The following is a 24,316-nucleotide window of genomic DNA, read 5'->3' as shown; positions in this document are numbered from 1 at the left end:
GTGTAAGTATAGTGATAGATGGTTGGATGAGAGGTATTGAAAAATATAATAAAAATATAAAAATATAAAAATTACATACCTTCAAGCGCTAAAAAACTATAAGCCATGCGGCTAAATGTAAATGACACTGACTTGCTGTGCGGCTACTTAAAGTTGCAAAGAAATATTGCCTTAGTCGCACCTAAATCACTTTATATTAATTATTATTGTGTTAACACTAGAAGCTGTGCGGAAAGCGGTTGAGAAACTGAAAATGTGATCGGCGAGTACACTAGTATTATGCCATGAAATAATATCGCGGCCAAAGTCGACCCACCAACGACTTTTCAAAATGCTTCAACTCTACACGACTCTCAAATACACTAATCTTTAAAGCGTCACCCAAGTTATGAACTCACCTTCATTTTCTCCCTTCTTTTTAGATTTTCTCTTTACGATTTTCGTCGTCGTATCTAGAAGAAATATTGAAACAAGAAAATTACTATTTGTATAAAAATAATTTATTCCACTAATCGGTTAACAAACTTAAAACAAACAAATCAAGAGCATTTTATTACACAACATAATTAGCACATATATACAGACAAATGTACAGCAGCAGACAAAAATATACAGCACAGACACAAGGTATTAAGCACTCTGCAGGCTAATTAATAGCGACGCCAACAGTCTTTTGAAAGCACATACTTCTTAAGCGTAAAAACACAACTCACCCTCGTGAACTTCCACTTGTGAGGAAATGGTCGTTTGAAGCGGAACTTCTTTCGGGACCTACACAGATACGAAAACACATTAAGTCTGTTGTTTGAATTGATTTTTTTGAATAATTGTGCAGGCCAATGACCAGGCAGCGTGATTCACAATTAGTGTAATTCGTCAAAAGTCGAACGATTTTTGAGTACATTCATTCTCAGAAAAGTAGCGGTATTAACACTAATTGAGCAAGTACAACTGACAATATTTACCGGAAATAAACGAAATTTTGTATTTTTATCATTTTACCCTACTCATTAAGTAAATCGTAAGTAGTCATCCTGTAGAGTGAGTCTAAAGTATCAGATTTCCATAAAACAAATTTATCAAACAGCCGATTGGTCGATTCCCTGAATTTATAATAGAAATCGAATATGCAAGAACATTTTTGAGTTCTTATGGGCTGTATAATTCTGAAATGTGATTTTTATCATCTCCAAACTTACCTCCACAGTTTCAGTTGCTTCCCATACCCTTTGCATAAAATCTTCTGGGGTGAAATTAGTGAGGATCTCCTCTACGGATACATAGTTGGCTTCAACCATCTTCATCATGGCTCTAAATCCTACAGTAGCCGCTAACTGGCTTTCGTCGATGGTTGTTTCTTCAGTCAAAACTTCCGATATTAGAGCCCCATGGCCCTTCCTTTCTACCACATTGACCATGGCAGATTGAGCTTCTGGGGATTTTAGCGATGGAAATTTGTTGTCATCATAGAGAACTGTGACCTCTTTAACGGTGATTCCGTTCCTCAGCAAATATACGATTTCGGCAATTTCGCGAAGAGGTGCCTGGCCTACGCCAAATTCTTTAGCGTTGATCAACTCTAACAAGTGAGTGACTTCTCTGGCCATTTTCACTTCACTTTTTCGTATTATTTTTTCGCACCTCTCAATTATTTGTTCTAGTTTCACCTCGGTGATATTCACGGTTTCTTCCGGCCCTTCTTGAGTTGTGGGTCTGGCTCTTTCGACCTGGGGCAAGATCTTCTCGATATCTTTAATAATTTCTTCAGCCAGGACTTCATCGATACGCAGTGGTTCAGTGGGAGAAAGTTTTGCTGTGCCCTTTTTCAGGGGAGACTCTTCCTCTTTTTCGTCAATTTTCCTGCACGAGGCTATTGCTTCAGTCTTTACTGATTCTAGAATATCCAAAATCGGTTTTGCTTTGGCTTCTTCTGTAGTCGACAACGGTATTTCTTCAGTCACCTCACTTGATTGGATTTCTGTTACATCCAGTGGTTTGATTTCTTCTTCTGTGAGCAGCGACGCGCGCTTTTTCTTCTTCAGTTCGCGCTTTTTCTCGATAGTAACTCTTTCTTTCTTGACTCGTTCTTCTTCCTCTTTAGCTTTCTTTACGAGAATGGCCTTCTTAGCCTGTTCAGGAATTTCTTGGACGAACAGCTGCCCCTTTGTAGTTGCTTCACCAATATCGCTAATGGCTTTGCAGACATAGGTACCCACATGATCTTTAGTGATTTCAGTGATCGTACACGTAGTCTTGTTGTCTTCAATTCGGATTTTCACATGATTATCGTTGCGTAGCACTTTATTGTTGTGGTACCATACGATATCTGAAAAGTTATATTATATGCAACAATTAATTGACTGTTTTGGATTCAGCATTGCACATTTACCTGGGGATGGGGTTCCAGTGAATATGCATTCAAATACAATAGTCTCAGCCTCTGTTGTTCGGATATCTGTGATTTCTTTGACGAAGGTAGGTACGGAGTGCACAGCTAAAAATTTGAAAACTCATGACAATTTCTGCGGTAAATTGTTGCAAAATTGTTGGGGAAAGTTAAGGAGGGGCATGATAATGCATTTTTCAAATTGGGTTCAGACATGTTTCAAGATGCACAACATAAAAACAATAAATAGTTGATTACTTTAAATGTCGCTTTACGAGGACGTTTACATCAACATTCCATGACGACAATTAAAAACTGATTTATTCAAATGCCTGAATTAATTACATAAATTCAATAATTTATTGAGATTTGAAAACACAGCATAATTCATGTCAAACATTTCTCATACGGGGTCGGGTCATTACCTGGTTGTTCAAATGCTTTTGCTTGCCTGCTCATGCTGGAGGGAGGAACTTACTGGTCTAAACAAATGCAACAAGACGAAACACAATCAATTAGTGAAGCAGCACACAAAAACACACGCTGTTAGGTTACCTTGATTTTCATACTCAGAATCATCGGGCACGGGGCTGAACGCTGAAGCAAGCCCCCTGCCCCTATCACTCATACATTCACTTTCCAGAAGTAGAAACTCCTGCAGCTCCTCTTGAGAATCCGCTGTATGTAATTGAAAGAACGCGCTGGGATCGATTTCTCGAGGTTCTAAAGGATACATGGTGTTATCATAATAGTTTTTACTTAAATCTTTGCTCGAACTCGAATCGTTCTTCATTCTCGGTATTGTGTGATAGCGTTCTTGCTGTAGAAAATCTGGATCTTCATACGCCTTTGGTAACGCATTGTAAGAAGACGAATACTGTCTTCGTTGCTCAGACCCACTGCTACCCCGAAAACTACTCGATCTAGTCGACGGTTCACTTTTTTCCTCTATAGGCGATAAGATATAGAACGGCTCGTTTTCATTATCTTCCTCATACATTTCCTGAGATTCCAAAGTAAGCACACTTGGTTGCTCGAGTTCTTCATAGTCGCTATTAACGACATCAAAACTCTCATAATGAGAATCTGAGGGTTTATTTGAAGACAACAATTCCATGACTGACCCCACGGAGTGTCTATGTGAGTTGAGGTAATCAGCCATTGTAGCTGTAATGAAATCATCCCTGCATCTGGATCTTTCGAGTGAAGGTTCGCTCTGGATGGACCCTTGGGAATTGGTTCTGGACCCGGATTCAATCTCCATGTAAAACGGCCGGTCCTCATTGCAAGTGCTACTCAATGATTTAGAAGATATCTTACCTTCATGTAAATTCTTCGTGGACTTTTTGTTGGGTATTTTTTCTAAGCTGTCAGCTGATATATCGATAGAACATGCATGCGAAGACACGCTAGGCTCATATTTACCTTTTAGAGCTGTCGATAGTTCTTCCATATGGGTGACCCATTCGGGTTTGCGGTACATTTTTGTACCGACAATACCTAAAACGTCGAAACAAAATCATTAAAAATATATACAAGCAGATAATCGCGGACAGTACAACATAAAGTTGTGTTTTTGGAGATGTGTAAATGTTGTAAAAGACATATGGCAAGGGGACAGTAAAAATAGAGAGAAAATGCTTCTGAGGCTGACTGAAAGAAATTTTCGATTATCGTATTGTAGCTCCGAGAAAAACTAGCTGTTTTACCTTCGACAGTTTCCACAAGTAAGTGTGTCACTGTGGATGCGACACCCAGCGGGTTTTCTGCCTCGTAAACGATTTCTCCGACATCATCTGGATACGTCTCAGGTAGTGTCAAGATGGATGTTCCATCCTCAAAGTTTTCAATGATGAATTCATTCGATGGCAGGATTTCGTCTCCTTCTTTCAGCCATTTCCCTTCTGGTTTGGGTCTACCAATAGCTTTGACCTCCAATCTGAATCAGTTAATAATTTGGCAATTGAAGCTGCATTAATCAAGTTGCTCAGTAAGTATTACAAAGCCAGAATGTTTTTAATTTAGATGAATTCATCCCGTATTTATAGAATGCCAGTTAAAGAGATAATTAGTTTCATTATCGTCTGAAATCTAAGGGTTTAAGTTGGTGGTAAGTAAATTAAGTGGAATAGCCCTTGCCGATATCGACCATTATAAGTTTATTATTTGTTTTAGTTCATTTTAATCATTTGTAAAATGTAATATTGTATGAATGATCAACTTTTAGTTCCATCAAAACAGGCCATCGACCACCTTTACCGTTTTGCCCTTGTAGTTACAATTTGAGTCAGTTGTAGCGTAAGGTGTTCAAGTAACATAGGAAACAAGATAGTCCAATTATGCAGGTTGTTTTTCCATTTTGTGTATTTGCTTTAATCTGTTGGTTATTCTGATCATGTTTGTGAGTTGGTACAGTAATTTATTTGATGGGTTGTGTAGTGGGTCCCATTCGTGTTATTTTTCTTAGTGCAATTTGTTTTGCTATTTGCATAAATTGTTTTGTCGTTCCTGATCCGTTTGACTAGAATATATCTCCGTAGTCTGAGGTCTGCAAATCGCTTTGTAAATTTTTGTGGCGGTATTTGTGCTAATTTCTTTGCCTTTGTTTTGATCTATTTATTGTTTGTGTTCTGATGTTTCGTGTGTGTTTAGTGACTTCTAGTTTGTAATCAATTGCGATTCCTACGAGTTTTACGTCGCTTTTTGGGTTTGTGATTTGACCGTCTGCAATGATTCTAGGGGCGTTAGTCTTAAGTCTGTGGTTTGCGAGCCAAAGTTGATTTTTTTTTAGTGTTTGATGTAAGTCCCTATTTATAGAACAATGACAGCGTTTTGTTCGTTAGGGTTTAAGTTTGTGAGTCACGTTTTCGAAAGTTTTGTTGTGCCCAGCAAGTGCAGCAAGCCCTCGTAGTTAAATTATAATTTCAGGCGATTGTTGTCAACTCGTGCCTCCAGTTTTCTGTTTTCATTCTTTTGAAGAATGTGAATGAATTATGTTATTCTTTTTGGTGGCATTTTGTGTTTTGTTCAATCGGAAGCTTTTTACAGTAGATAGTGGAGATTCAATTTTTGAAATCACTAACTTAACACCAAACATTTGAATTTAAGTATTTCTCGATATTACTGATAATTTAAAGTATCATTTGGCACGAATATGATTTATATTATAAGCCCTCTGTACAGCATGATTTTTACCTTGTAACTTGGCCATCCTGAGTTTGCACAACTTCAGGTAATTTCTTGATTATTCTGGGGGCAAACTCTTCTTCATCTGATGTAATGAGGCCTTCACTTATCGTCTTATCTTCTAGTAAGTCTTCTTCCGAGCCGGTCATATGACCGAGCTCGGAATCTGGAACGTATTCGTAGGCTTCCACCACTAATGATGTTTTGCAAACTGCTTCACCAATCTTGTTGATAGCTCTGTGGAACAAACATTTATATAATTTGATCAGCAAATTTAATTGAAAATCGAACTCTGTTCAAGAAGTATTAAAATAATTAAGCAGGTTGAGCTTACCTGCAAGTGTATTCGCCAGCATTTTCTGGAAAAGCTTCCGAAATAGCTAAGCTGCAAACACCTTCGTTATCTTGAGACACCACTACGTCTTGCGCTTCGTGAATGGGTGTGTCATTAAAATACCATTGTACTCTTGGAGTTGGCTTTCCAATTACCACGCAGCTGAAGGTAACTTTTTCGCCGTCCATAACGCTGATTGGAGATATGGGTTTGACGAATCTTGGATATACCAGCTCTTCAGTCTCCTGCCAAGGAGTTTCCTTAACAATATTGACCGAGGCTGTGTGAGTTATGGATCCAGCCACATTTTCAGCTCTGCATGTAATTGGACCGGCAAATTCTGGAGTGATTTCGCTGATGAGAAGTGTTGATTTATTGTCTTTGGTTACAATACGAACATCTGGACTAGAGGTAACGGGAGTGTCCCGTATGTACCATTGGAATGTGGCTGTCGGAATGGCTTCAACAATGGATTCCAGAATTACGACCTCTCCTTCTTCTACTATTTGAGGTTTGATGGGCTTGATCCATCTTGGTGCTTTGGCTTCGCTGGTTTCTTCGGTGATCACTACGGTGCTTGCCGATTTTGCTTCTCCTCTCGGATTAGTGGCACGCACTTCATATTTGCCAGCTTTTAGTTTCTTCGGCACTTTTTTATTGATCACCAGTGTGGTCGTGTTTTCTGTTACCGTAATATCATATTTGTCATCGGGTTTAATTTCTTTGCCATTCCGGTACCACGCAATTTCAGGTTTGGGAATACCTTCAACATCAGCTTCAAGCACCACTTCATCTGACGGTTTGGCCACAACAGCTTTAATAGGCTTTGTAATCTTTGGGGCTTGCATTATTACAGGCTGTTGAACTTCTACAGCCTTCGAAACGATGAGGTTGGCTCTGCAGACGGCAGTTCCGAATTTGTTTTGAGCCATTACTTTATAGATTTTTTCGTCATCGGGTGACGGCTCCAGAATTTCCAAAGTTGTTATTCCAGTCTTGGTATCATAGGTAATTTGCCTTCCGGGTTGCGGCGTGATTTCTTCATCTTCCTTGAACCACTTCACAATTGGAGTTGGTTGACCGATGACAGTAGCTTCCAAAATTGCCTGTGCTGTTTCTTCAACAATTTTTGGCTTGAGCGGTTTGGTAAATCGAGGAGCAATTCCTGATTCTTCTTTTTCTAGAAAAGCATTAAAATAAGAAAACAGTTGATACAAAAAGTATTGCTTATTAGCAACAAATCATCAAAATATCCTAGTTTTTTAAATTGATATACGTGTCATGCATTTGAAAACAATCCGATGGGCTGTTTTATGGTACTGCAAATTTATGCCTTTCAATGAAAATGTCTTTATTATCGGTAATAAGCAAATCCAAATCCTTGGCCCAGCCAAGTGAACCTATATCAGTTAAACTAACAAATTGCGCAAATAACGAAAGGCAAATTAGCGTAAACACACTGAAGCCGTTATTTTTCCACACGACCATACCTAAGATAACCAGATTAGCGGTAGAAGTAGCAACTCCTGCCGGATTGGTAGCTTTGCACGAATAAACGGCTACATCTTGTGGTTCCACTTTGGTAAACTCCAAAGTGACGGTATTCTCTACGACTGTGATAAAAACGCGCTCATTGCCCCGGAAGACAGCTTCGTTCTTATACCAGGTTATTTCTGGGAAAGGAGTACCCTCCACTTTGCACACCAAGCGAGTAGGATGGCTTTCTTCGGCCACCACAGGCTCAACCCTTTTGATAAATCGTGGAGCGACGGTTTTTGTTTTAACGCGTTTGCCAAGTGTTTTTTGGACGAGGGATGTTTGAATTGTAGTTTCCTCATGCAAACCAGTGTGTTCCGTGAGTTGTTCATCTGGAACTTTATCGGTCACTTCAGTAGTACGTTTCTGAGAAATGATTTCAAGCTCGGGAAGAGGTTGGCTGTCGTCGAACTTTACAGTGCGCTTTTTCTTCTCAATTTTGACCTTCTTGGACACTATTTGGACATCAATGTCTCTTTTAAACTCTTCATCTTCTTTCTCTTTGATAGATGGCTTTTCGGGGACTGATATTTCTTTTGGTTTTTTCTCTTTATCCATAAGAGTTATTTCAGTTTCTGATACTTCGGGAACTAAAGGAGTTTCTTCAACATCATCCAGTTTGGTAGAAATTAATTCTACCGGAATTTCTTCTTTGGGGATTGGTTTTAAAACAACCTCTTCCGGCTTCTCCGGTTTCGGCTTATCTTTTTGTTTAATTTTTCTCTTCTTTGTTATTGTTGTTACCTCTTCTTCTGGAATTTCTTTTCTGTCCTCCGGTTTCAGACCCAGTTTATCAGTAAAGTCCCCTTCAGACACTTCGTATGCAAGCTCAGATTTTACGTCTTTGGTGATAACTTTATGCACTGGTTCTTCAGGTATAACTTTATCGATTGGTTTAAGACTAATATCTTCCACCTCTTCCGCGGGTAAAGGTTTTCTTTTACCCCGAGGCCATTCCTTTACCTCGGGAACTTCGTCCTTCTTCTTTTTAGGTGTCCTTCTCCATGGTGTTGTTTCATCAGGAGCGTGCTCTTCTTCGGTGACTTCCGTAGGTTTCAGCTCAATGACAGTTATTTCGTCTTCTTTAGGAGTGTCTTCAGTTTCCCGTTTAGGTGCAGTGATCGGAATCTTCTCGAATTCTTTTGGTTCGAATTCGGATTTTTCAACATTAATAGGTTTCGATTTTTCGGGAATTTCAACGTCTCCTTTTTTATCCCTCTTAACCGGCTTTAGCTTTACTACTTCCTGAACGTCCTCTTCTTTGGGAACTTTTCCTTTGCCTAGTTTTAAGCCTGGCATTTCAACAGCCTCTGCTTCTACCTTTGGTTTTGGCTGTCGCCTCCAAGGAGTAGCAGGGATATCTTCCTGCTCTTTAGGACTTTCTTCAAACTCATATTTTTCAGCAACCTCAGGAATATATTTCTCAGCATCCGGAATTTCTGGCAGTTCAACGTCGTGCTTCTTCTTCTTCGTTGGCTTCACTTTCTTTTCAATTATGCTTGCTTCCATTAAGTCGGGCTGCTCCACTGGTTTTAATATAACCTTTTCCAAGTCTTCGCTTTTGTCTGGTTGCTCGATCTTAACAACAGGTTTCAGTTTAACTAGCTCCGGCAATGCAAATTCTTCAACTTCGGCCTTTTCCGGTTTTTGTGGCAGTTGGGTAGGCTTCAATTTTATTTCTTCCGGCTTCATTTGCTGTTGTTCTATAGTATGTTTCTTCGGTTTAATTTTCTTGGGTTTATCATCGTCAACTTTCAGAACAATGGTGTCTTCAACTTCAGTTATTGTTTCCACAACTACTGAGACAGTGACTTCCGGAGTTTTTCCTTCTTCTTCCACTGTGACGATTTCGGTGGTTTCTTCTTTATCCCCTTCCTTCTTCTTAATTTTTCTTTTCTTAATGGTTTTCTTTCTAGGCTTGCCCTGATCCATGATTACAGTTTGTTCGACTTCTTCTGGAAGTTCTTGAACGGATGGCTTCAATGGAAGCTGATCAAGAATGTCTTCTTCCACCACAGTCACAGTAGTCTCTGGTTTTTCACCTTCTCTTTCTACTGTTACAATTTCAGTTAGTTCCTCTTGATCCCCTTTCTGCTTTTTAATTTTGCGCTTCTTAATAACTGTTTTCTTTGGAATGCCCTTATCAATAACTATTGTTTCTTGAATTTCAATGGGCAGTTCTTCTATGGCGTATATTGGTTCTGCTGTTTCACTTTCCAAGGGAGCTACATCTTCTTCGACTGTTACAATTGTTTCCGGTTGCTCGCCTTCCTTTTCGGTGGTGACTATTTTAATTGTTTCTCTTTTGCCACCTTCTTTCTTCACGATTTTACGAGTCTTTGTGACGTTCTTTTTAGGTACACCCTTCTCAATTATAACTGTTTCTAGAACTTGTTCTGGCAATTCTTCTATTGCATATATTGGGGACTTGTCTTCAAGGAAATCTAGTTCTTCTATGGTAACTGTAGTCTCACTTGGCTTACCTTCTTCTTCTGTTGTAATTATTTCAGTTCGTTCCTGTTTGTCGCCCTTTTGTTTCTTTATGACTCGTTTTTTAACAACTTTTTTCTTGGAGTCGCCCTTTTGGTCGATAACAGTAGTTTCCTTAATTTCAAGGGGAAGCTCTTCAACTTTGAACGTGGGCTCTTCTTTATCGGGAACCTCAAATGGCTTGAGCTCCACTTCTTCCATTTGTTGTTTCTCTGTAGGTTTCTTTGGTTTTTTAGTCGGTTTTAATTGCACTTGTTCAGTCCATGGAATTTCTTCAGCCTTTTTGTGTTTTGGCTTTTTCTTCTTAGGCTTATCTTCTTCCGGTACTAGAATTTCTTCCACTGTTACTGTACTTTGAGGTGATTTGCCCTCTTGTTCAACGGTGATAATTTCGGTTTGTTCTTCTTTGCTACCACGGCGCTTTTTAATTACCCGCTTCTTAATTTTGCGAGTCTTTCGTATTCCGTCTTCAATTATAGTCATTTGTTGAACAGTTGTAGGCAGTTCTTCTATGCTCTCCGATAATTGATCTTCAGCTTCGGCAATTGGTTTTTCTTCTGTGGTAATGATAGTTTCTGGCTTCTTACCTTCTTCTTCAAGAGTTAAAATTTCGGTCGTTTGTTCTTTGTCACCTTTGCGAGTTTTAATCGTTCGCTTCTTTTGCACTTTCTTCTTTGCCACACCATCTTCTATTACTACTGTTTGTTGTATTTCAACCGGCAGCTCTTGAACTTCGTAATGCGGTTCTTCTTCTTTAATTAATGGTGCTTCAATTTCTTCGATTTCAACAGTGGTTGTCGGCTGCTGTCCTTCCTGTTCTCTAGTGACAATTTCTGTTATTTCCTGCTTTTTACCTTTTCGAGTTTTAATAACTCTTCTTTTCTCCACTGTCTTTGTTGGTTTACCGTTAATAATTTCTGTGGTTTCAGAAACTTGTTCTGGAAGTTCTTCTACTGTATAAATTGGTTGCTCTGTTACTTTTGTCGTTACCGTTTCCTCTTCAACGGTTACAGTTGTTTGGGGAAGCTTGCCTTCTTCTTCTACTGACACTATGTGCGTAGTCTCTTCTTTGTCACCTTTTCGTGTTTTTATTACTCTGGTTTTTGTTACTACTTTCTTTGGAACCCCATTTTCAAATACAGTCGTTTCTTCGATTTCCTCTGGCAGTTCTTTGACAATATACTTGGGTGCATCTTCAGCTACCACATGGTCAGGCATATCCCTTTCTAGTCGCATTTTAATCAATTCCATTTCCAACAAGTCTAAAACTTCTTCAGGTGTTACCTCTTCTTGCTCTTCTAAACTTGGAACAATAAGATAACCTTCCTTCGACACTAACGCCGTTTCAGTTACTTTTTCCGTTCTGGTCTTCTTTGGTTTACGTTTCAGCTTTTCGTGTTGTTCTGGAATGAATTCCTCTGTAGTGTCCACAGTAGTTACTGGTTGGCTTCCTTCAACTTCAACTGTTATAATATTAGTTGTTTCTTGTTGGTCTCCTTTACGCGACTGAATTTTTCTTCTTCTAACTGTTTTTACTTTTGATTTGCCGTTTTGAATAATCGTAGTTTGCTCCACTTCTTCCGGAAGTTCTTCAGTTACTGATTTTTCTGGCAACTCTTCAACCAATTCCTTTGAGACCGTGACTGTGGTTTCTGGCTTTTCACCAGGTCGTTCCACGGTAACGATTTCTGTTGTTTCTTGCTGATCTCCTATTTGCTTTTTAATTTTTCGCCTTTTAACGATGGTTTTCGTGGGTTTACCGTGCGATAGTACGGTTGTTTCCTGAATTTCAATTGGCAATTCTTCTACTATATATTCTGGCTGTTCTTCTGGCGCCTCTTGTGTAGTTTGTCCCTCTTCTATGGTTACGACAGTTTCTGGTATTTCTCCTTCCTTCTCTACGGTGACAATTTTGGTAACCTCCTTTTTACCCCCTTCTTTTTTCACAATTTTGCGAGTTTTTGTGATTTTCTTTTTAGACACGCCATGATCTACAACAGTACTTTCTTGAACTTCTTCTGGTAGCTCTTGAACAACATAAAGAGGACTGTCGGATTCTGGAGCCTCAATTTGTTCTATAGTAACAGATGTTTCAGGGGCTTTTCCTTCTTCTTCGACAGTAAGAATTTCCGTCCTTTCTTGTTTATCTCCCTTTTGCTTCTTGATAACTCTCTTTTTAACTACTTTTTTCCGCGCAATACCCTTTTGGTCGATAACTGTAGATTCTCTAATTTCTACTGGAAGTTCTTCCACTTTGAAAACTGTTTCCTCTTTATTGGGTAATTCGAATGGCTGTAGCTCTACTTCTTCGATCTCAGGCTTCTCAATGTCTTTGGATTTCCTTGTAGTAGGTTTCAATTGAACCTGCTGGTTCCACGGAATTTTTTCAGCTTTTACGCGCTTTGCTCTTTTCTTTTTTGGCTTTTCTTCTATTGTCACTGTGGTTTCGGGTGTTTTGCCTTCTTCTTCTACTGTAACAATTTCCGTTTTTTCTTCTTTACTTCCTCGCCTCTTCTTTATGATTCTCCTTTTAACATTTCGTTGTACAAGTATTCCGTCTTCCACTACATTTACCTGCTCAGTAATGGTTGGTAGTTCTTCCAGAATTTCAGGAATATCCTCAACATCTCCACTAGTTGGCCTTTCTTCAATAGTAACGAAAGTTTCTGGTTGCTTTCCCTCCTCTTCAATAGTAACAATTTCAGTTGTTTCGTCTTTATCTCCTTTCCGCTTTTTAATCGTTCGTTTTTTCTGAACTCTTTTTTTAGTGACTCCATCCTCAATTACTAGACTTTCTTGAATTTGAATGGGCAGCTCTTCGACTCTGTATTCCGATTCAGGTACTTTTTCAATTTCAGGTGCTTCTATTTCTTGAATTTCCACAGTAGTGATTGGCTGTTGACCTTCCTGTTCTATGGTAACTATTTCGGTTGTTTCTTGTTTACCACCTTTACGAGTTTTGATAACTCTCTTCTTTTTAACTGTTTTTATCGCTTTTCCATGAATTAGCACGGTAGATTCAGAAACTTCCTCTGGAAGTTCTTCAACTGTGTATATTGGTTGCACAGTTTCTTGTTCCGGTAGCTGCTGTTCTTCAATAGTTACCGTTGTTTCTGGAGCTTTACCTTCTTCTTCGGTGGAAACAATGTTTGTGGTTTCCTCCTTATCACCTCTCCTTTTCTTAATAACCCTCTTTTTAGTGATAACTTTCTTTCGAATGCCATCTTTCAGTTCTATGGATTCATGAATCTCCTCCGGAAGTTCTTTTATTTCAAACACAGGCACTTCTTCTGGTGCAATGTGCTCAGGCATATCTCTTTGCAGTCTCATTTTGATAAGTTGCATCTCTAAAAGATCTAAAACACCTTCGGGTTGCGTTTCTTCTTGTTGCTCTAAGCTAGGCACCACCAAGTAACCATCCTTTGTTAACAAAGAAGTTTCCGTTACTTTTTTAGTTTTCTTCACAGTTCGTTTAGGTTTGCTTTCAGAAGGTTTTTCATCCACTGGAACTGGTTCTTCTGTAATTTCCACTGTTGTAAGTGGTTTTTTACCGTCTTCTTCTACAGTTACAATATCAGTGATTTCTTGTTGGTCACCTCTGCGAGTTTTAATTTTTCTCCTTTTCACGGTTCTGATTTTAGATTTTCCTCCTTCAATAATAGTAGTTTGTTCTACTTCTTCTGGAATTTCCTCAACTACTACTTCTGCAGGGAGTTGGTCTACAATTTCCTCTAATACAGTCACGGTAGTTTCGGGCTGTTTGCCCTCTCGCTCGACAGTAACTATTTCGGTAGTTTCCTGTTTATCTCCCTTCTGTTTCTGTATTTTTCGCTTCTTAATAACAGTTTTCCTTGGTTTTCCTCCCTCCATGGTTATAGTCTCCTGTATTTCAACGGGCATTTCAACCACTTTATAACTGGGGGATTCCTCGCGAGCTTCTTCTGGAGCCACATCTTCTTCAACCGTWACCACAGTGGTTGGTWTTTCACCTTCCTTCTCTACTGTTACAATTTTAGTGGTTTCTCGTTTGTCGCCTTCTTTTTTAACAATTTTACGGGTTTTGGTAATTTTCTTCTTGGAAACACCGCGCTCAGTGACGGTAGACTCTTGGACATCCACTGGCAATTCTTCAACGATGTACAAAGGACCGCCAGTCTTTGGAGCATCTAGTTCTTCCGTGATTACAGTGGTCTCTGGAGCTTTGCCTTCTTCCTCAACGGTAACAATTTCAGTTCGTTCGTGTTTGTCGCCTTTTTGTTTGCTAATAACTCGCTTTTTAACTATTTTCTTTTTAGATACACCTTTTTGGTCTATTACTGTGGTTTCTTTTATTTCCACAGGAAGTTCCTCCACTCTAAATACTTCTTCTTCTTTCTCTGGCACTTCAAATGGCTTCAGCTCAACTTCTTCCAACTGTGTTTTTTCTACAGCCTTTGGCCTCCGTTTGGATGGTTTCAGTTGAACCTGTTCCGCCCATGGTACTTCTTCGACCTTTTCTGTTCTTGGCTTCTTCACTTTGGGCTTCTTCTCTTCGATGACTGTTATTTGATCAACAGTGACGGTCGTTTCGGGAAGTTTACCTTCTTGTTCAACTGTCACAATTTCAGTTTTTTCTTCTTTACTGCCACGTCGCTTTTTAATGACGCGTTTCTTAATGGTCCATTTCTGAGGTACACCATCTTCGATTATCCTGACTTCTTGAATCACTGTTGGCAATTCTTCCACAATTTTTGGTACCTCCTCTAATTGGGACGTAATCGGCTTTTCCTCAATGGACACAATGGTTCTGGGCGCTTCATCCTCTTGTTCAGTAGTAACGATTTCTGTAATTTCTTCTTTATCACCTTTGCGTTTTTTAATAGTCCGCTTCTTTTGAACTTTCTTCTTTGATACCCCGTTTTCAACTACTACAGTTTCTTTAATTTCAATTGGGAGTTCTTCCACAAGATATTCTGGCTGAGGCCCTTCATGGATTTCCGATTCAGGAATATCAATTTCCTTAATACTAACTTCAGTCACTGGCCTCTTGCCTTCTTGCTCAGTCACGGTTATTTCGGTTATTTCTTGTTTACTACCCTTTCGAGTTTTAATAGTCTTTTTCTTTTCAATCCTTTTTTTAGGTCTTCCTTCAACTAGGACTGTGGTTTCAGAAATTTCTTCAGGGAGTTCTTCAACAGAGTAGATCGGTTGTTCCGGTATATCTTCTGGAATTGTTTCTTCTTCTACAGTAACAGTAGTTTGAGGCACTTTGCCTTCTTCCTCTACGGAAACTATTTCCGTTGTTTCCTCTTTGTCACCAATACGTTTTTTAATAACCCGTTTTCGCGATCTAACTTTTTTGGAAACTCCATCTTGAATGACGGTAGTTTCTTGGACTTCCTCAGGTAATTCCATGACTGTGTATTTAGGTACATCGTCAGGCACTACGTGTTCTGGTAGATTTTTGGCAAGGCGCATTTTGATAAGTTCCGTCTGCAACATATCGACAACATCGTCGGGTTGTGTTTCTTTTGGATGTGCCAGACTTGGGACAAAAAGGTAGCCCTCAGGTGTGACCAGTGGACTCTCACTTTTTGCTTGCTTTTTAGTTTTCTTTATTTTTGGTTTTGGAATTAACTGTTGATCCTCTACAGGCTCTTCTGTCACCAGCACTGTTGTTAGCGGGGCTTTACCTTCTTCTTCTATAACCACAATTTCAGTAGTTTCGTCTTTACTACCTCGCCTCTTTTTTATTGTTCGCTTTGTCTTAATTTTCTGTTTGATGACGCCTTGCTCTACAACATTGACTTCACTAATTTCTTCTGGAAGTTCTGTGATAACTGGCCTATCCGGAATATCTGACACCGTGTCTTGTGTTTGAACTGTTACCGTTGTTTGGGGCTTTTTACCCTCCTCATGGATTGTAACAATTTCGGTTAACTCATCTTTTCCCTGTTTATCTTTTTTCTTAATTGTTCGCTTCTTTTCGACCCTTTTCTTAGAAATTCCATCTTTAACCACAACGGTTTCTTGGATTTCCACAGGTAATTCTTCCACTGCATATTCTGGTTGTTCTATCTCTTCAAATGGAATAGATTCTTCATGAATTATCACTTCGGTCACGGGTGCCTCTCTACCCTTCTGTGTAATAACAATTTCAGTAATTTCTTGTTTGTCACCTTTTTTAGTTTTAATCACCCTCTTCTTAATAATTTTCTTCTGCGGTCGACCTTGCTCTACAACAGTTGTTTCATACACTTCTTCTGGGAGTTCCTCAACTCTATACAATGGCTGCTCTTCCGCAATTTTCGGAGCCACGTCTTCTTCGATAGTTACCGTTGTTTGGGGTACCTTACCCTCTTCTTCAACGGTAACTATCTCAGTTGTTTCTTCTTTACTACCTCGGCGTTTTTTAATAACGCGTTTTCTTGTTTTCTGTTTCCTAGTAATTCCATCTTCAATTACTGTGGTTTCGCGAACTTCTGTAGGTAATTCTTCCATTGTGGTAAGAAGCGAATCTGGTTGAACCATTTTGGCGGGATGGAGCTTTTCAATTTTCTCGTCAGTTCCCTTCGCCAGTTTTACTTTTTCTTTTTTCGCTCGCTTTAAGGTGACGTCAGGAACTTTCGGAGTTTCGTCGATGATTGTAACTGTTGTTTCTGGTTGCTTGCCTTCTTCTTGTACCGTTAAAATTTCCAGAGTTTCATCTTTGCTTCCTTTTCGCTTCTTGATTACGCGCTTCTTAGTAACCTTCTTCTCCATTACACCTTGATCAAAAACTGTTGTTTCTTGGATCTCCTCAGGCAATTCTTGGATTACTTCTTCCGTTTTGACGGGTTTAAGTTCGACAGTCTCTCCTTTTTCTTTTGCAGGCTTTATTTGCTTAGGTGCTCTCTTAAGCTTGACTTGTTCCGTCCAAGGAAGGTCCGCTTTCTTTTGTTCAATGACTCGCTTTTTCGGTTTTCGTGGTGTTTCTTCTTCCGTTACAGTCACAGTTGTTTCAGGTTTTTTACCTTCCTGTTCAAGCGTAATAATTTCGGTTACCTCATCTTTACTACCCTTTCGCTTTTTAATGACACGTTTCTTGATAACCTGTTTCTCTTTAATACCCTTTTTATCAACTATGATTTCTGATATTTGTTCTGGTAGCTCCTCAACAAGAGGTTGTAGGAAAATAGTGTCTGGATGGATAAAGTCTTCCGATATTGTAACCGTTGTTTCTGGTTTTTTGCCGTCTTCTTGCACAGTTACGATTTCGGTAATTTGTTCTTTGCCGTCTTTCCTTTTTTTCAAAGTGCGTTTTTTTATTACCGTTTTGCTGGTAACTCCTCCATCAACACTGATAACCTCTTGGGTTTCAATTGGCAATTCTTCGACTACATACTCGGTCTGAACCGGAACTTCATCAGCTGGTGCTTCTACTTCAGTAATTGTTACTGTGGTGCTCGGTGCTTTGCCTTCCATTTCTGTAGTGGTCAGCTCAGTAATTTCTTGTTTATTGCCCTTTCGTGTCTTGATGATACGTTTCTTCTGAACTTTTTGTTTTTTCAAGCCTCCTTCAATCACTGTACTGACAGATACTTGCTCTGGCAGTTCCTCTACTGTGTAAATAGGTTGTTCAGCCATTTCCTCCGGAATTTGCACCTCTTCAACTTGGACTTGGATTTGTGGAGCTTTTCCTTCTTCTTCGACAGTCACAATTTCAGTCGTCTCTTCTTTGCTGCCTCTGCGCTTCTTAATAACACGCTTCTTTTTAATTTGCTTTTTGGCGACCCCTTTATCGATAACAATTGTTTCTTGAACTTCTTCAGGCAATTCTTCTACCTCAACTACAGGTAAGATTTCTGAAACTTCCACTTTTTTGGGCTTTCGCTTCGGTTTTATTTGGTCTGGCTTGCGATCGTCTTCAGTAATGCTTACAGTTGTTTCAGCTAATTTTCCTTCTTCCTCTAGTGTTACTATTTCAGTAATCTCATCTTTATCACCTTTCCTCTTTCTAATAATGCGTTTTCTAATCGTTTTCTGTTTAGTGACTCCTTCATCTACAACCACTACCTGTTGCGTTTCTTCAGGTAGCTCTTTAATAAAAGGTTTTTCTGAATCTTCCTCTGGAACCTGTTCGTACGTAACAATACTGGTTTCAGGCAATTTGCCTTCTTCTTCTACGGTTATTATTTCCGTAATTTCATCTTTGCCAGCTCGTTTTTTCTTGATAGTTCGTTTCTTTTCCACTTTCTTCTTGGAAACTCCATGATCAAAAACGACGTCTTCTCTAATTTCAATGGGCAGTTCTTCAATTGATGTGTCTTCAGGTTGTTCAGATGGAATTTTAGGCGCGTCAATTTCTTCTGTTCTTACTGTTACCTCAGGCTTTTTACCTTCTTGCTCTAAAACGACGATTTCAGTAACTTCTTGTTTATCGCCTTTAGTTGTTTTAATAACACGTTTCTTTTGAACTTGTTTCTTTCTAACTCCGTCCTCTATTACAGATGTTTCAAGTATCTGCTCGGGTTCTTCCTCCACTTTATAGATCGGTTGAACAACCTCCTTTTCGGGAATTGTCACGTTTTCGATAGTGACGGTTGTTTGCGGAGCTTTGCCCTCCTCTTGAATGGTTACGATTTGTGTTGTTTCTTCCTTGTCACCGACTCGCTTCTTAATGACCCGTTTTTTGGATGTTTGTTTTCTGATTTTTCCCTTATCAGTCACGACCGTTTCATGAATTTCTTCCGGAAGTTCTTCAATAGTCACAGGTGTATCGGTGATTTCCGGTTTTACTGGTTTAAGCTTTATTATTTCACTTTCAACGGGGGCTTCTTGTTGTTTTTTAGGAGTTCGTTTGAGTTTGACTTGTTCAGTCCACGGTAAATCTGTAACCGGTTTTTCTACCGTTTTTTCAACGGGTTTGTCTTCTTCATGGACCGTAACTTGAATATCCGGGTTTTTGCCTTCTTCTTCAATAGTGACAATTTCTGTGATTTGTTGCTTTCCATCTTTTTCCTTTCTGATTGTTCGCGTTTTTGCGACCTTCTTTTTGCGAATACCTTTATCGACAACTACTGTTTCGGAGATCTGAACTGGCAGTTCTTCTACAGTTTCGAATGTCTCGTCTAGTGTTTCAGGAAGCGTATCTTCAATTTCATGAACTGTAATAGTGACTTCTGGTTTTTCGCCCTCTAACTGTGTGGTCAGTACTTCTGTGAGTTCTTGCGTTTTGCCTTTTGTTGTTTTGATTACTCTCCTTTTTTCTACTTTCCTTCGTTCAATACCTTGTACTACTACAGTGCTTTCAGAAATTTTCTCCGGAAGTTCTTCTACTTTATAGATTGGTTGTGTTGCGACTGCCTCAGGAACTTCTTGCTCCTCAACTGTTACAGTCGTTTGAGGTTCTTTTCCGTCTTCTGCTACTGTAACAATCTGCGTGGTTTCCTCCTTATCCCCAGTTCTTTTTTTAATAACACGCGTTTTAGTTACTTGCACTTTGGCTTCTCCCTTGTCAATGACGGTCGTTTGCTGAATTTCTTCAGGAAGTTCTTGAACTACTGGAGCTTCCTCAGGCTGGGGTATTTGCGATTTTTTGACTGGTTTTAACCGAATTTCTTCACGTGTTTCTTCCTCGGGTTTGTTTGTCTTTGGAGTCTGTTTAAGTTCAACTTGTTTTGTCCAGGGAATTTCTACTGTTTCTTGTGGAACAGGTATTTTTTGGGGCTTTTTCTTGTCAATTATTTCCTCGGTGACTGTGACTACTGTCTCTGGTTTCTGACCTTCTTCTTCCAAAGTAACAATCTCAGTAGTTTCTTCCTTATCGCCTTTTGTCTTTTTTAGCGTTTTCTTTGTGAGCAGTTTCTTTTTTGTTACTCCTGCATCTATTACTGTTACTTCCTGCACGTCTTCAGGTAATTCTTCTATTAGCGGTTTTTCTAGGTCTTGAATTGTTTGGGTGGTGTCTTCAAACGTCCGAACTGTTGTTTTAGGCTTTTTGCCTGGTTCTTCTACTGTAATTATTTCTGTAGTTTGCACTTTGTCGTCTTGCATCTTCTTAATTCTTCGCTTCTTTTCAACAACTGTCTTTGGCTTGCCTTTCTCAATAATTGTGGTTTCGTAGATTTCTGTTGGAAGCTCTTCGACTGCGAATTCTTGCTCAATTGGCATTTCTTCGAAATCAGTGGCTTCGCTCTCTGTAATTGTTACTACAGTTTCCGTGGGTCTGTCTTCCCGTTCTACGGTTGTAATTTGAGTTATTTCCTGTTTGTTGTCCTTCCTGGTTTTAATAACTCGTTTTCTTTCAGTTATCTTTTTCGGAACTCCTTCTTCAATAACAGTAGTTTCGAAAACTTCTTCTGGCAGCTCTTTAACCGAATATATCGGCTGAGTGGTTTGTTCCTCCGTTATTGATTGTTTTTCAGTTACAATTGTTGTCTCTGGGATGTTGCCTTCCTTTTCGACAGTAACAATTTGAGTCGTTTCTTCCTTACTACCTTTTCTTTTTTTTATAACTCTTGTTTTCGTTACGGTTTTCTCAATTTTACCTTTATCAACTGTAGTGGACACCTGAATCTGTTCGGGCAGTTCTTCTATTATTGCTTGGGCGGATGGCTGCGTAGGTATTTGTTTTAACTCAACCTTATCTTCTTCTTCACTTTCCTGAGGTTTCTTCGCTTTTGCACGCTTAAGCTGAACTTGTTCAGTCCAGGGAATCACCTCCTCTTTCGGTTGTTCTTGTCGCTGTTTCTTTGGTCTTTTCTTGATGTCTTGCTCCGTTACCGTTACAGTTGTCTCGGTTGGCTTATCGTCTTGTTCAGTTGTGATAATTTCAGTAATTTCTTTCTTTCCAGCAATCACCTTTTCAATGACTCTCTTTTTGGTTGTCCTATGTTTCGGAATTCCACTTTCAATCACTGTAGATTCGAGTATTTCAAGAGGTAATTCACGAACAGTAAATATTGATTCTTCTTCAATTGCCGGATGCTGTTCAGTGGTAACTACGTGCTCCGGTTTCTTACCGTCTTCCACAGCAGTCACAATTTGTGTTGTTTCCTTTATACCGTCTTTTTGTTTCTGAATCGTTCTTGTTTTAACCACCTTCTTGGTTGTTTTACTAGCATCAGTAACCACAGTTTCAAGAATTTGAACTGGCAGTTCTTGTACTACGTATTCAGGTTCAATTGGTTCTTGTTTGACAACTGGAACGTTTTTCACGGTAACTGAAGTTATTGGCTTATCACCTGGTTTCTGTGTGACAATTATTTCTGTTACGTCCTTTCTGTCGCCCTTCTTTGTTTCAATAACTCGTTTCCTTTCGATTATCTTTTTAGGTATGCCTTGTTCAATAACAGTGGTTTCTTGGACCTTGGTGGGCAGTTCTTCCACAACATAAAATGGTTGCGTTTCTTCTGGTGCTATCGATTCGACGACGGTTACAGTTGTTTGTGGTGTTTTGCCTTCTTCTTGAACCGTAACAATCTGAGTAGTTTCCTCAATATTTCCTTTCTTCTTCTTAATAACCCGTGTACGTTCAATTGTTTTCTTTTCAAGTCCATCAGTGACGGTCTTTGTTTCACGAATTTCTTCAGGAAGTTCAGTAATTGTTTCTTCCACACTTTCTTCGGGTTGCTTGCCAACAGGTTTTTTGCCTCGCCTCCACGCTTTGGGTTCAAGTTGTTCTTCCACTACACTTGCGGGCGTTATGAAAGTTGAAACTTCTTTCTCTTGAGGTTTGTGCACTGGTTTCGTAACGCGTTTCTGTGTACCAGTTTCCGGTTTCTCTTCAACCGTGACATCAGACGTAATTAATGTCTTGTCTTCGATGTTTCTGACTGGTTTCTTTACAGGAGTTAGTGAACTTTCCTCCTGTTTTGGCGCTTCCTCTATTTTTTTCTTGGGTGTCGGTTTCAGGCTAATTTCTTGTTTGTTCCAGGGAATGGGTTCTTCTTTTTTCGCTAAAGGTATTTTGTCTAAAGCTGCCTTGGGCTTAATTTCTTCTGGAATTACAAGTTCTTCTTGTTGTTCTTTTGGTTTTATGTCTGTTGGCTTTGGACCCCGCTTCCATGGTTTTGCTTCCAATATTTTGTCCTGTTGCGGCACTTGCGTAGGTTTAGGTTCTTCGTGAACTAGCGCTTCTTCTGGTTTAGCTTCTAGTGGAGCTTGTTCAGATTTCGGACCCCTTGTCCAACTTTTCACTTCAAGTTTTGTATCTGTTTTAGAGTCAACTTGTTCTTTCATGTCAATAAACATTTTATCTTCAACTTGATGAATTGAACTAAGGTCTTCTTGAGGTTTGCCAGGTTTTAAATCCGGTTGCTTTAACTCTATTTTTGATCGCTCTTCAATCGTAACATCAGACGTGGTTATTGTTTTGTCTTCAGTGCTTCTAACTGGTTTCTTTACAGGGGTTAACAAAATTTCTTCCTGTTTTGGTGCATCCTCTATCTTCTTCTTCGGGGTCGGTTTAAGGCTAATTTCCTGTTTGTTCCAGGGAATGGGCTCTTCTTGTTGCGTTATAGGTGTAGATTTGGGGCCCTGTTTAGGTTTAGGTTTTTCGGCAACAAATGCTTCTTCTGGTGTAGCTTCTAATGGAGTTTCTTCAGGCTTAGGGCCCCGTTTCCAAGTTTTCTCTTCAAGCTTTGTATCTTTTCTAGATTCAACTTGTTCTTTCATCTCAATAACGGTTTTATCTTCAACATGATGAATCGAACTAAGTTTTTCATTTTGTTCGCTTGGTTTTTCTTGGACTGCTGCTGTTATTTCTTCTTGTACGTCAGATGTGATAATTTGTTTATCATCGACTGAACGTACTGGTTTTTTAATAGGAGTCAGGGAAACTTCCTCAATTTTAGTTGTTTCTTCTACGGATTTCTTTGGAGTAGGTTTCAAACTAATTTCTTGCTTGTTCCAAGGAATGGGCTCGTCTTCCCTCGCTAAAGGTGTTTTCTTGGGGGCTGCCTTCGGCTTAATTTCTTCAGGGATTAAAGGTTTTTCTTGCTGTTCTTTTGGTAGTAATTCTGTTGTTTTGGGGCCCCTTTTCCATGGTTTTGCTTCAACGATTTCTTCTTTCACCACTTCTTTTTCTTGTAAGCTTACCAAAGTAGTGTCCTCAGTGTGCTGCACAGGAGCTATTTGTTCTTCCAGCTTCCCAACAGCCTTCGTTCCTCTTTGCCACGTTTTCGATTCCACCGTCTCCCCATGTTCTTCCACTCGCTCTTGAAAGATAAGTCTACTCGCATCTTCAATATGTTGAACTGTAGTGGCATCTACAGTTGGTTTTTCGGTTTTAGGAGCTCTTTTCCAACTTTTTTCTTCCAACGTTAGCGACTGGGAAACCTTTTCATGCTCCGTTACCTGTAGTAGGGTTGTGTCTTCTGTGGCAGATAAAACTGCCGTTCTTTCAACGGTATCGAATTGAGCAATTTGTGTTTGTTCTGTAGTTTGAACAACTGTGTCACCTGTTTTAACTGGCCTGGATGGTTTCAGGTCTACTTGTTCTATGGTTTCTTTTGCAGTTTGCTTTCTTTCAATCGTTGTTTTCTTTAAAGTTATTGGTTGCTCATTCCAAGGAGCTGGTGCTTCTTTAGGCGCATGTTGATGCTCTTCTTTTTGGACAACTGTTTCTCGTTTCCAGGCTTTAGTATCTGTGTCCTGTACTTGTTGAGACTCAATAATTGTTTTCTGAGTTGTTTCTGTGGTTTGTTTAGAGGTTATTGCTTCTGGTTTTGCTCCTCTTTCCCAGGTTTTTACCTCTGGTTGGGATTCCATAAGTTCAGAGGTATGCTTTGTAATGTCTAGCAGCGTTCGATCTTCAACATGGCGAATTTCAGTTTTTGCAGCAGATTTTTGTTTTGAAATTTCTTGTTGTTCTAATTGAATTTCCAACGTTTTTTCTTGTATTTCTTGCTGCACAGGTAGAGGTTCTGCTGGTTTTTGACTAGGAATTTGCGCTAGTGGTTTAAGTGAGAAGTCTTCCAGTTGTTCTTTGGTGATTTCTTTCTTCTCAATAACGGCGTGTTTGAGGCGAATTTCTTCTTCCGTCCACGGGATCGGTTCACCGGGCTTTCTTTCCGTAATTAGCGACTTCAATTCAGTATCTCTGATATCGGGTATTTTGGTAATTGGTTTGAGGGCAACTTCTTCAAGAGTTTCTTTGGGAATTTCTTTCTTTTCGTGCAAGGTAGGATTAAGACTAATTTCTTCCTCCGTCCAGGGTATTCCTTCTCCTTCCAGTCTCAGAGGGGTAAGTTTGGTTTCTAGCAATTCCGTAAGGTCTACTGATTTAAGATGCACCTCCTCTAAGGTTTCTTTGGGGATTTCCTTCTTCTCTTGCGGCGTTGGTTTCAAGTCGATATCCTCTTCAATCCATGGAACAGGTTCGCCAGGTTCTCTAGGTTTTTCTAATTTGGCTTGTTTTAATG

At 39.5% G+C, this 24,316-nt stretch overlaps 1 protein-coding gene across 1 annotated transcript in view; it reads right to left on the bottom strand.

Moving 5' to 3' along the window:
- Positions 1–24,316, bottom strand: part of LOC109536993 (titin) — a 109,665-nt gene that overhangs the window by 38,720 nt on the left and 46,629 nt on the right. Inside the window, exons 25-33 of the mRNA XM_048666015.1 lie at positions 7,397–14,845; positions 5,907–7,086; positions 5,582–5,809; positions 4,096–4,325; positions 3,812–3,886; positions 2,390–2,494; positions 1,200–2,326; positions 714–771; positions 399–452 (exon numbers count right to left, since the gene is read on the bottom strand). Of these exons, the coding sequence (XP_048521972.1) occupies positions 399–452; positions 714–771; positions 1,200–2,326; positions 2,390–2,494; positions 3,812–3,886; positions 4,096–4,325; positions 5,582–5,809; positions 5,907–7,086; positions 7,397–14,845 (10,506 nt within the window). The remainder of the gene's footprint in view (positions 1–398; positions 453–713; positions 772–1,199; positions 2,327–2,389; positions 2,495–3,811; positions 3,887–4,095; positions 4,326–5,581; positions 5,810–5,906; positions 7,087–7,396; positions 14,846–24,316) is intronic.

Source organism: Dendroctonus ponderosae, unplaced genomic scaffold (genome assembly GCF_020466585.1).
Source record: "Dendroctonus ponderosae isolate FM_Combo_2020 unplaced genomic scaffold, Dpon_F_20191213v2 Dpon_F_20191213_4, whole genome shotgun sequence".
Lineage (NCBI taxonomy): Eukaryota > Metazoa > Arthropoda > Insecta > Coleoptera > Curculionidae > Dendroctonus > Dendroctonus ponderosae.
Note: the sequence above shows the minus strand (reverse complement) of the source record. Positions and strands in the feature narration are given on the sequence as shown.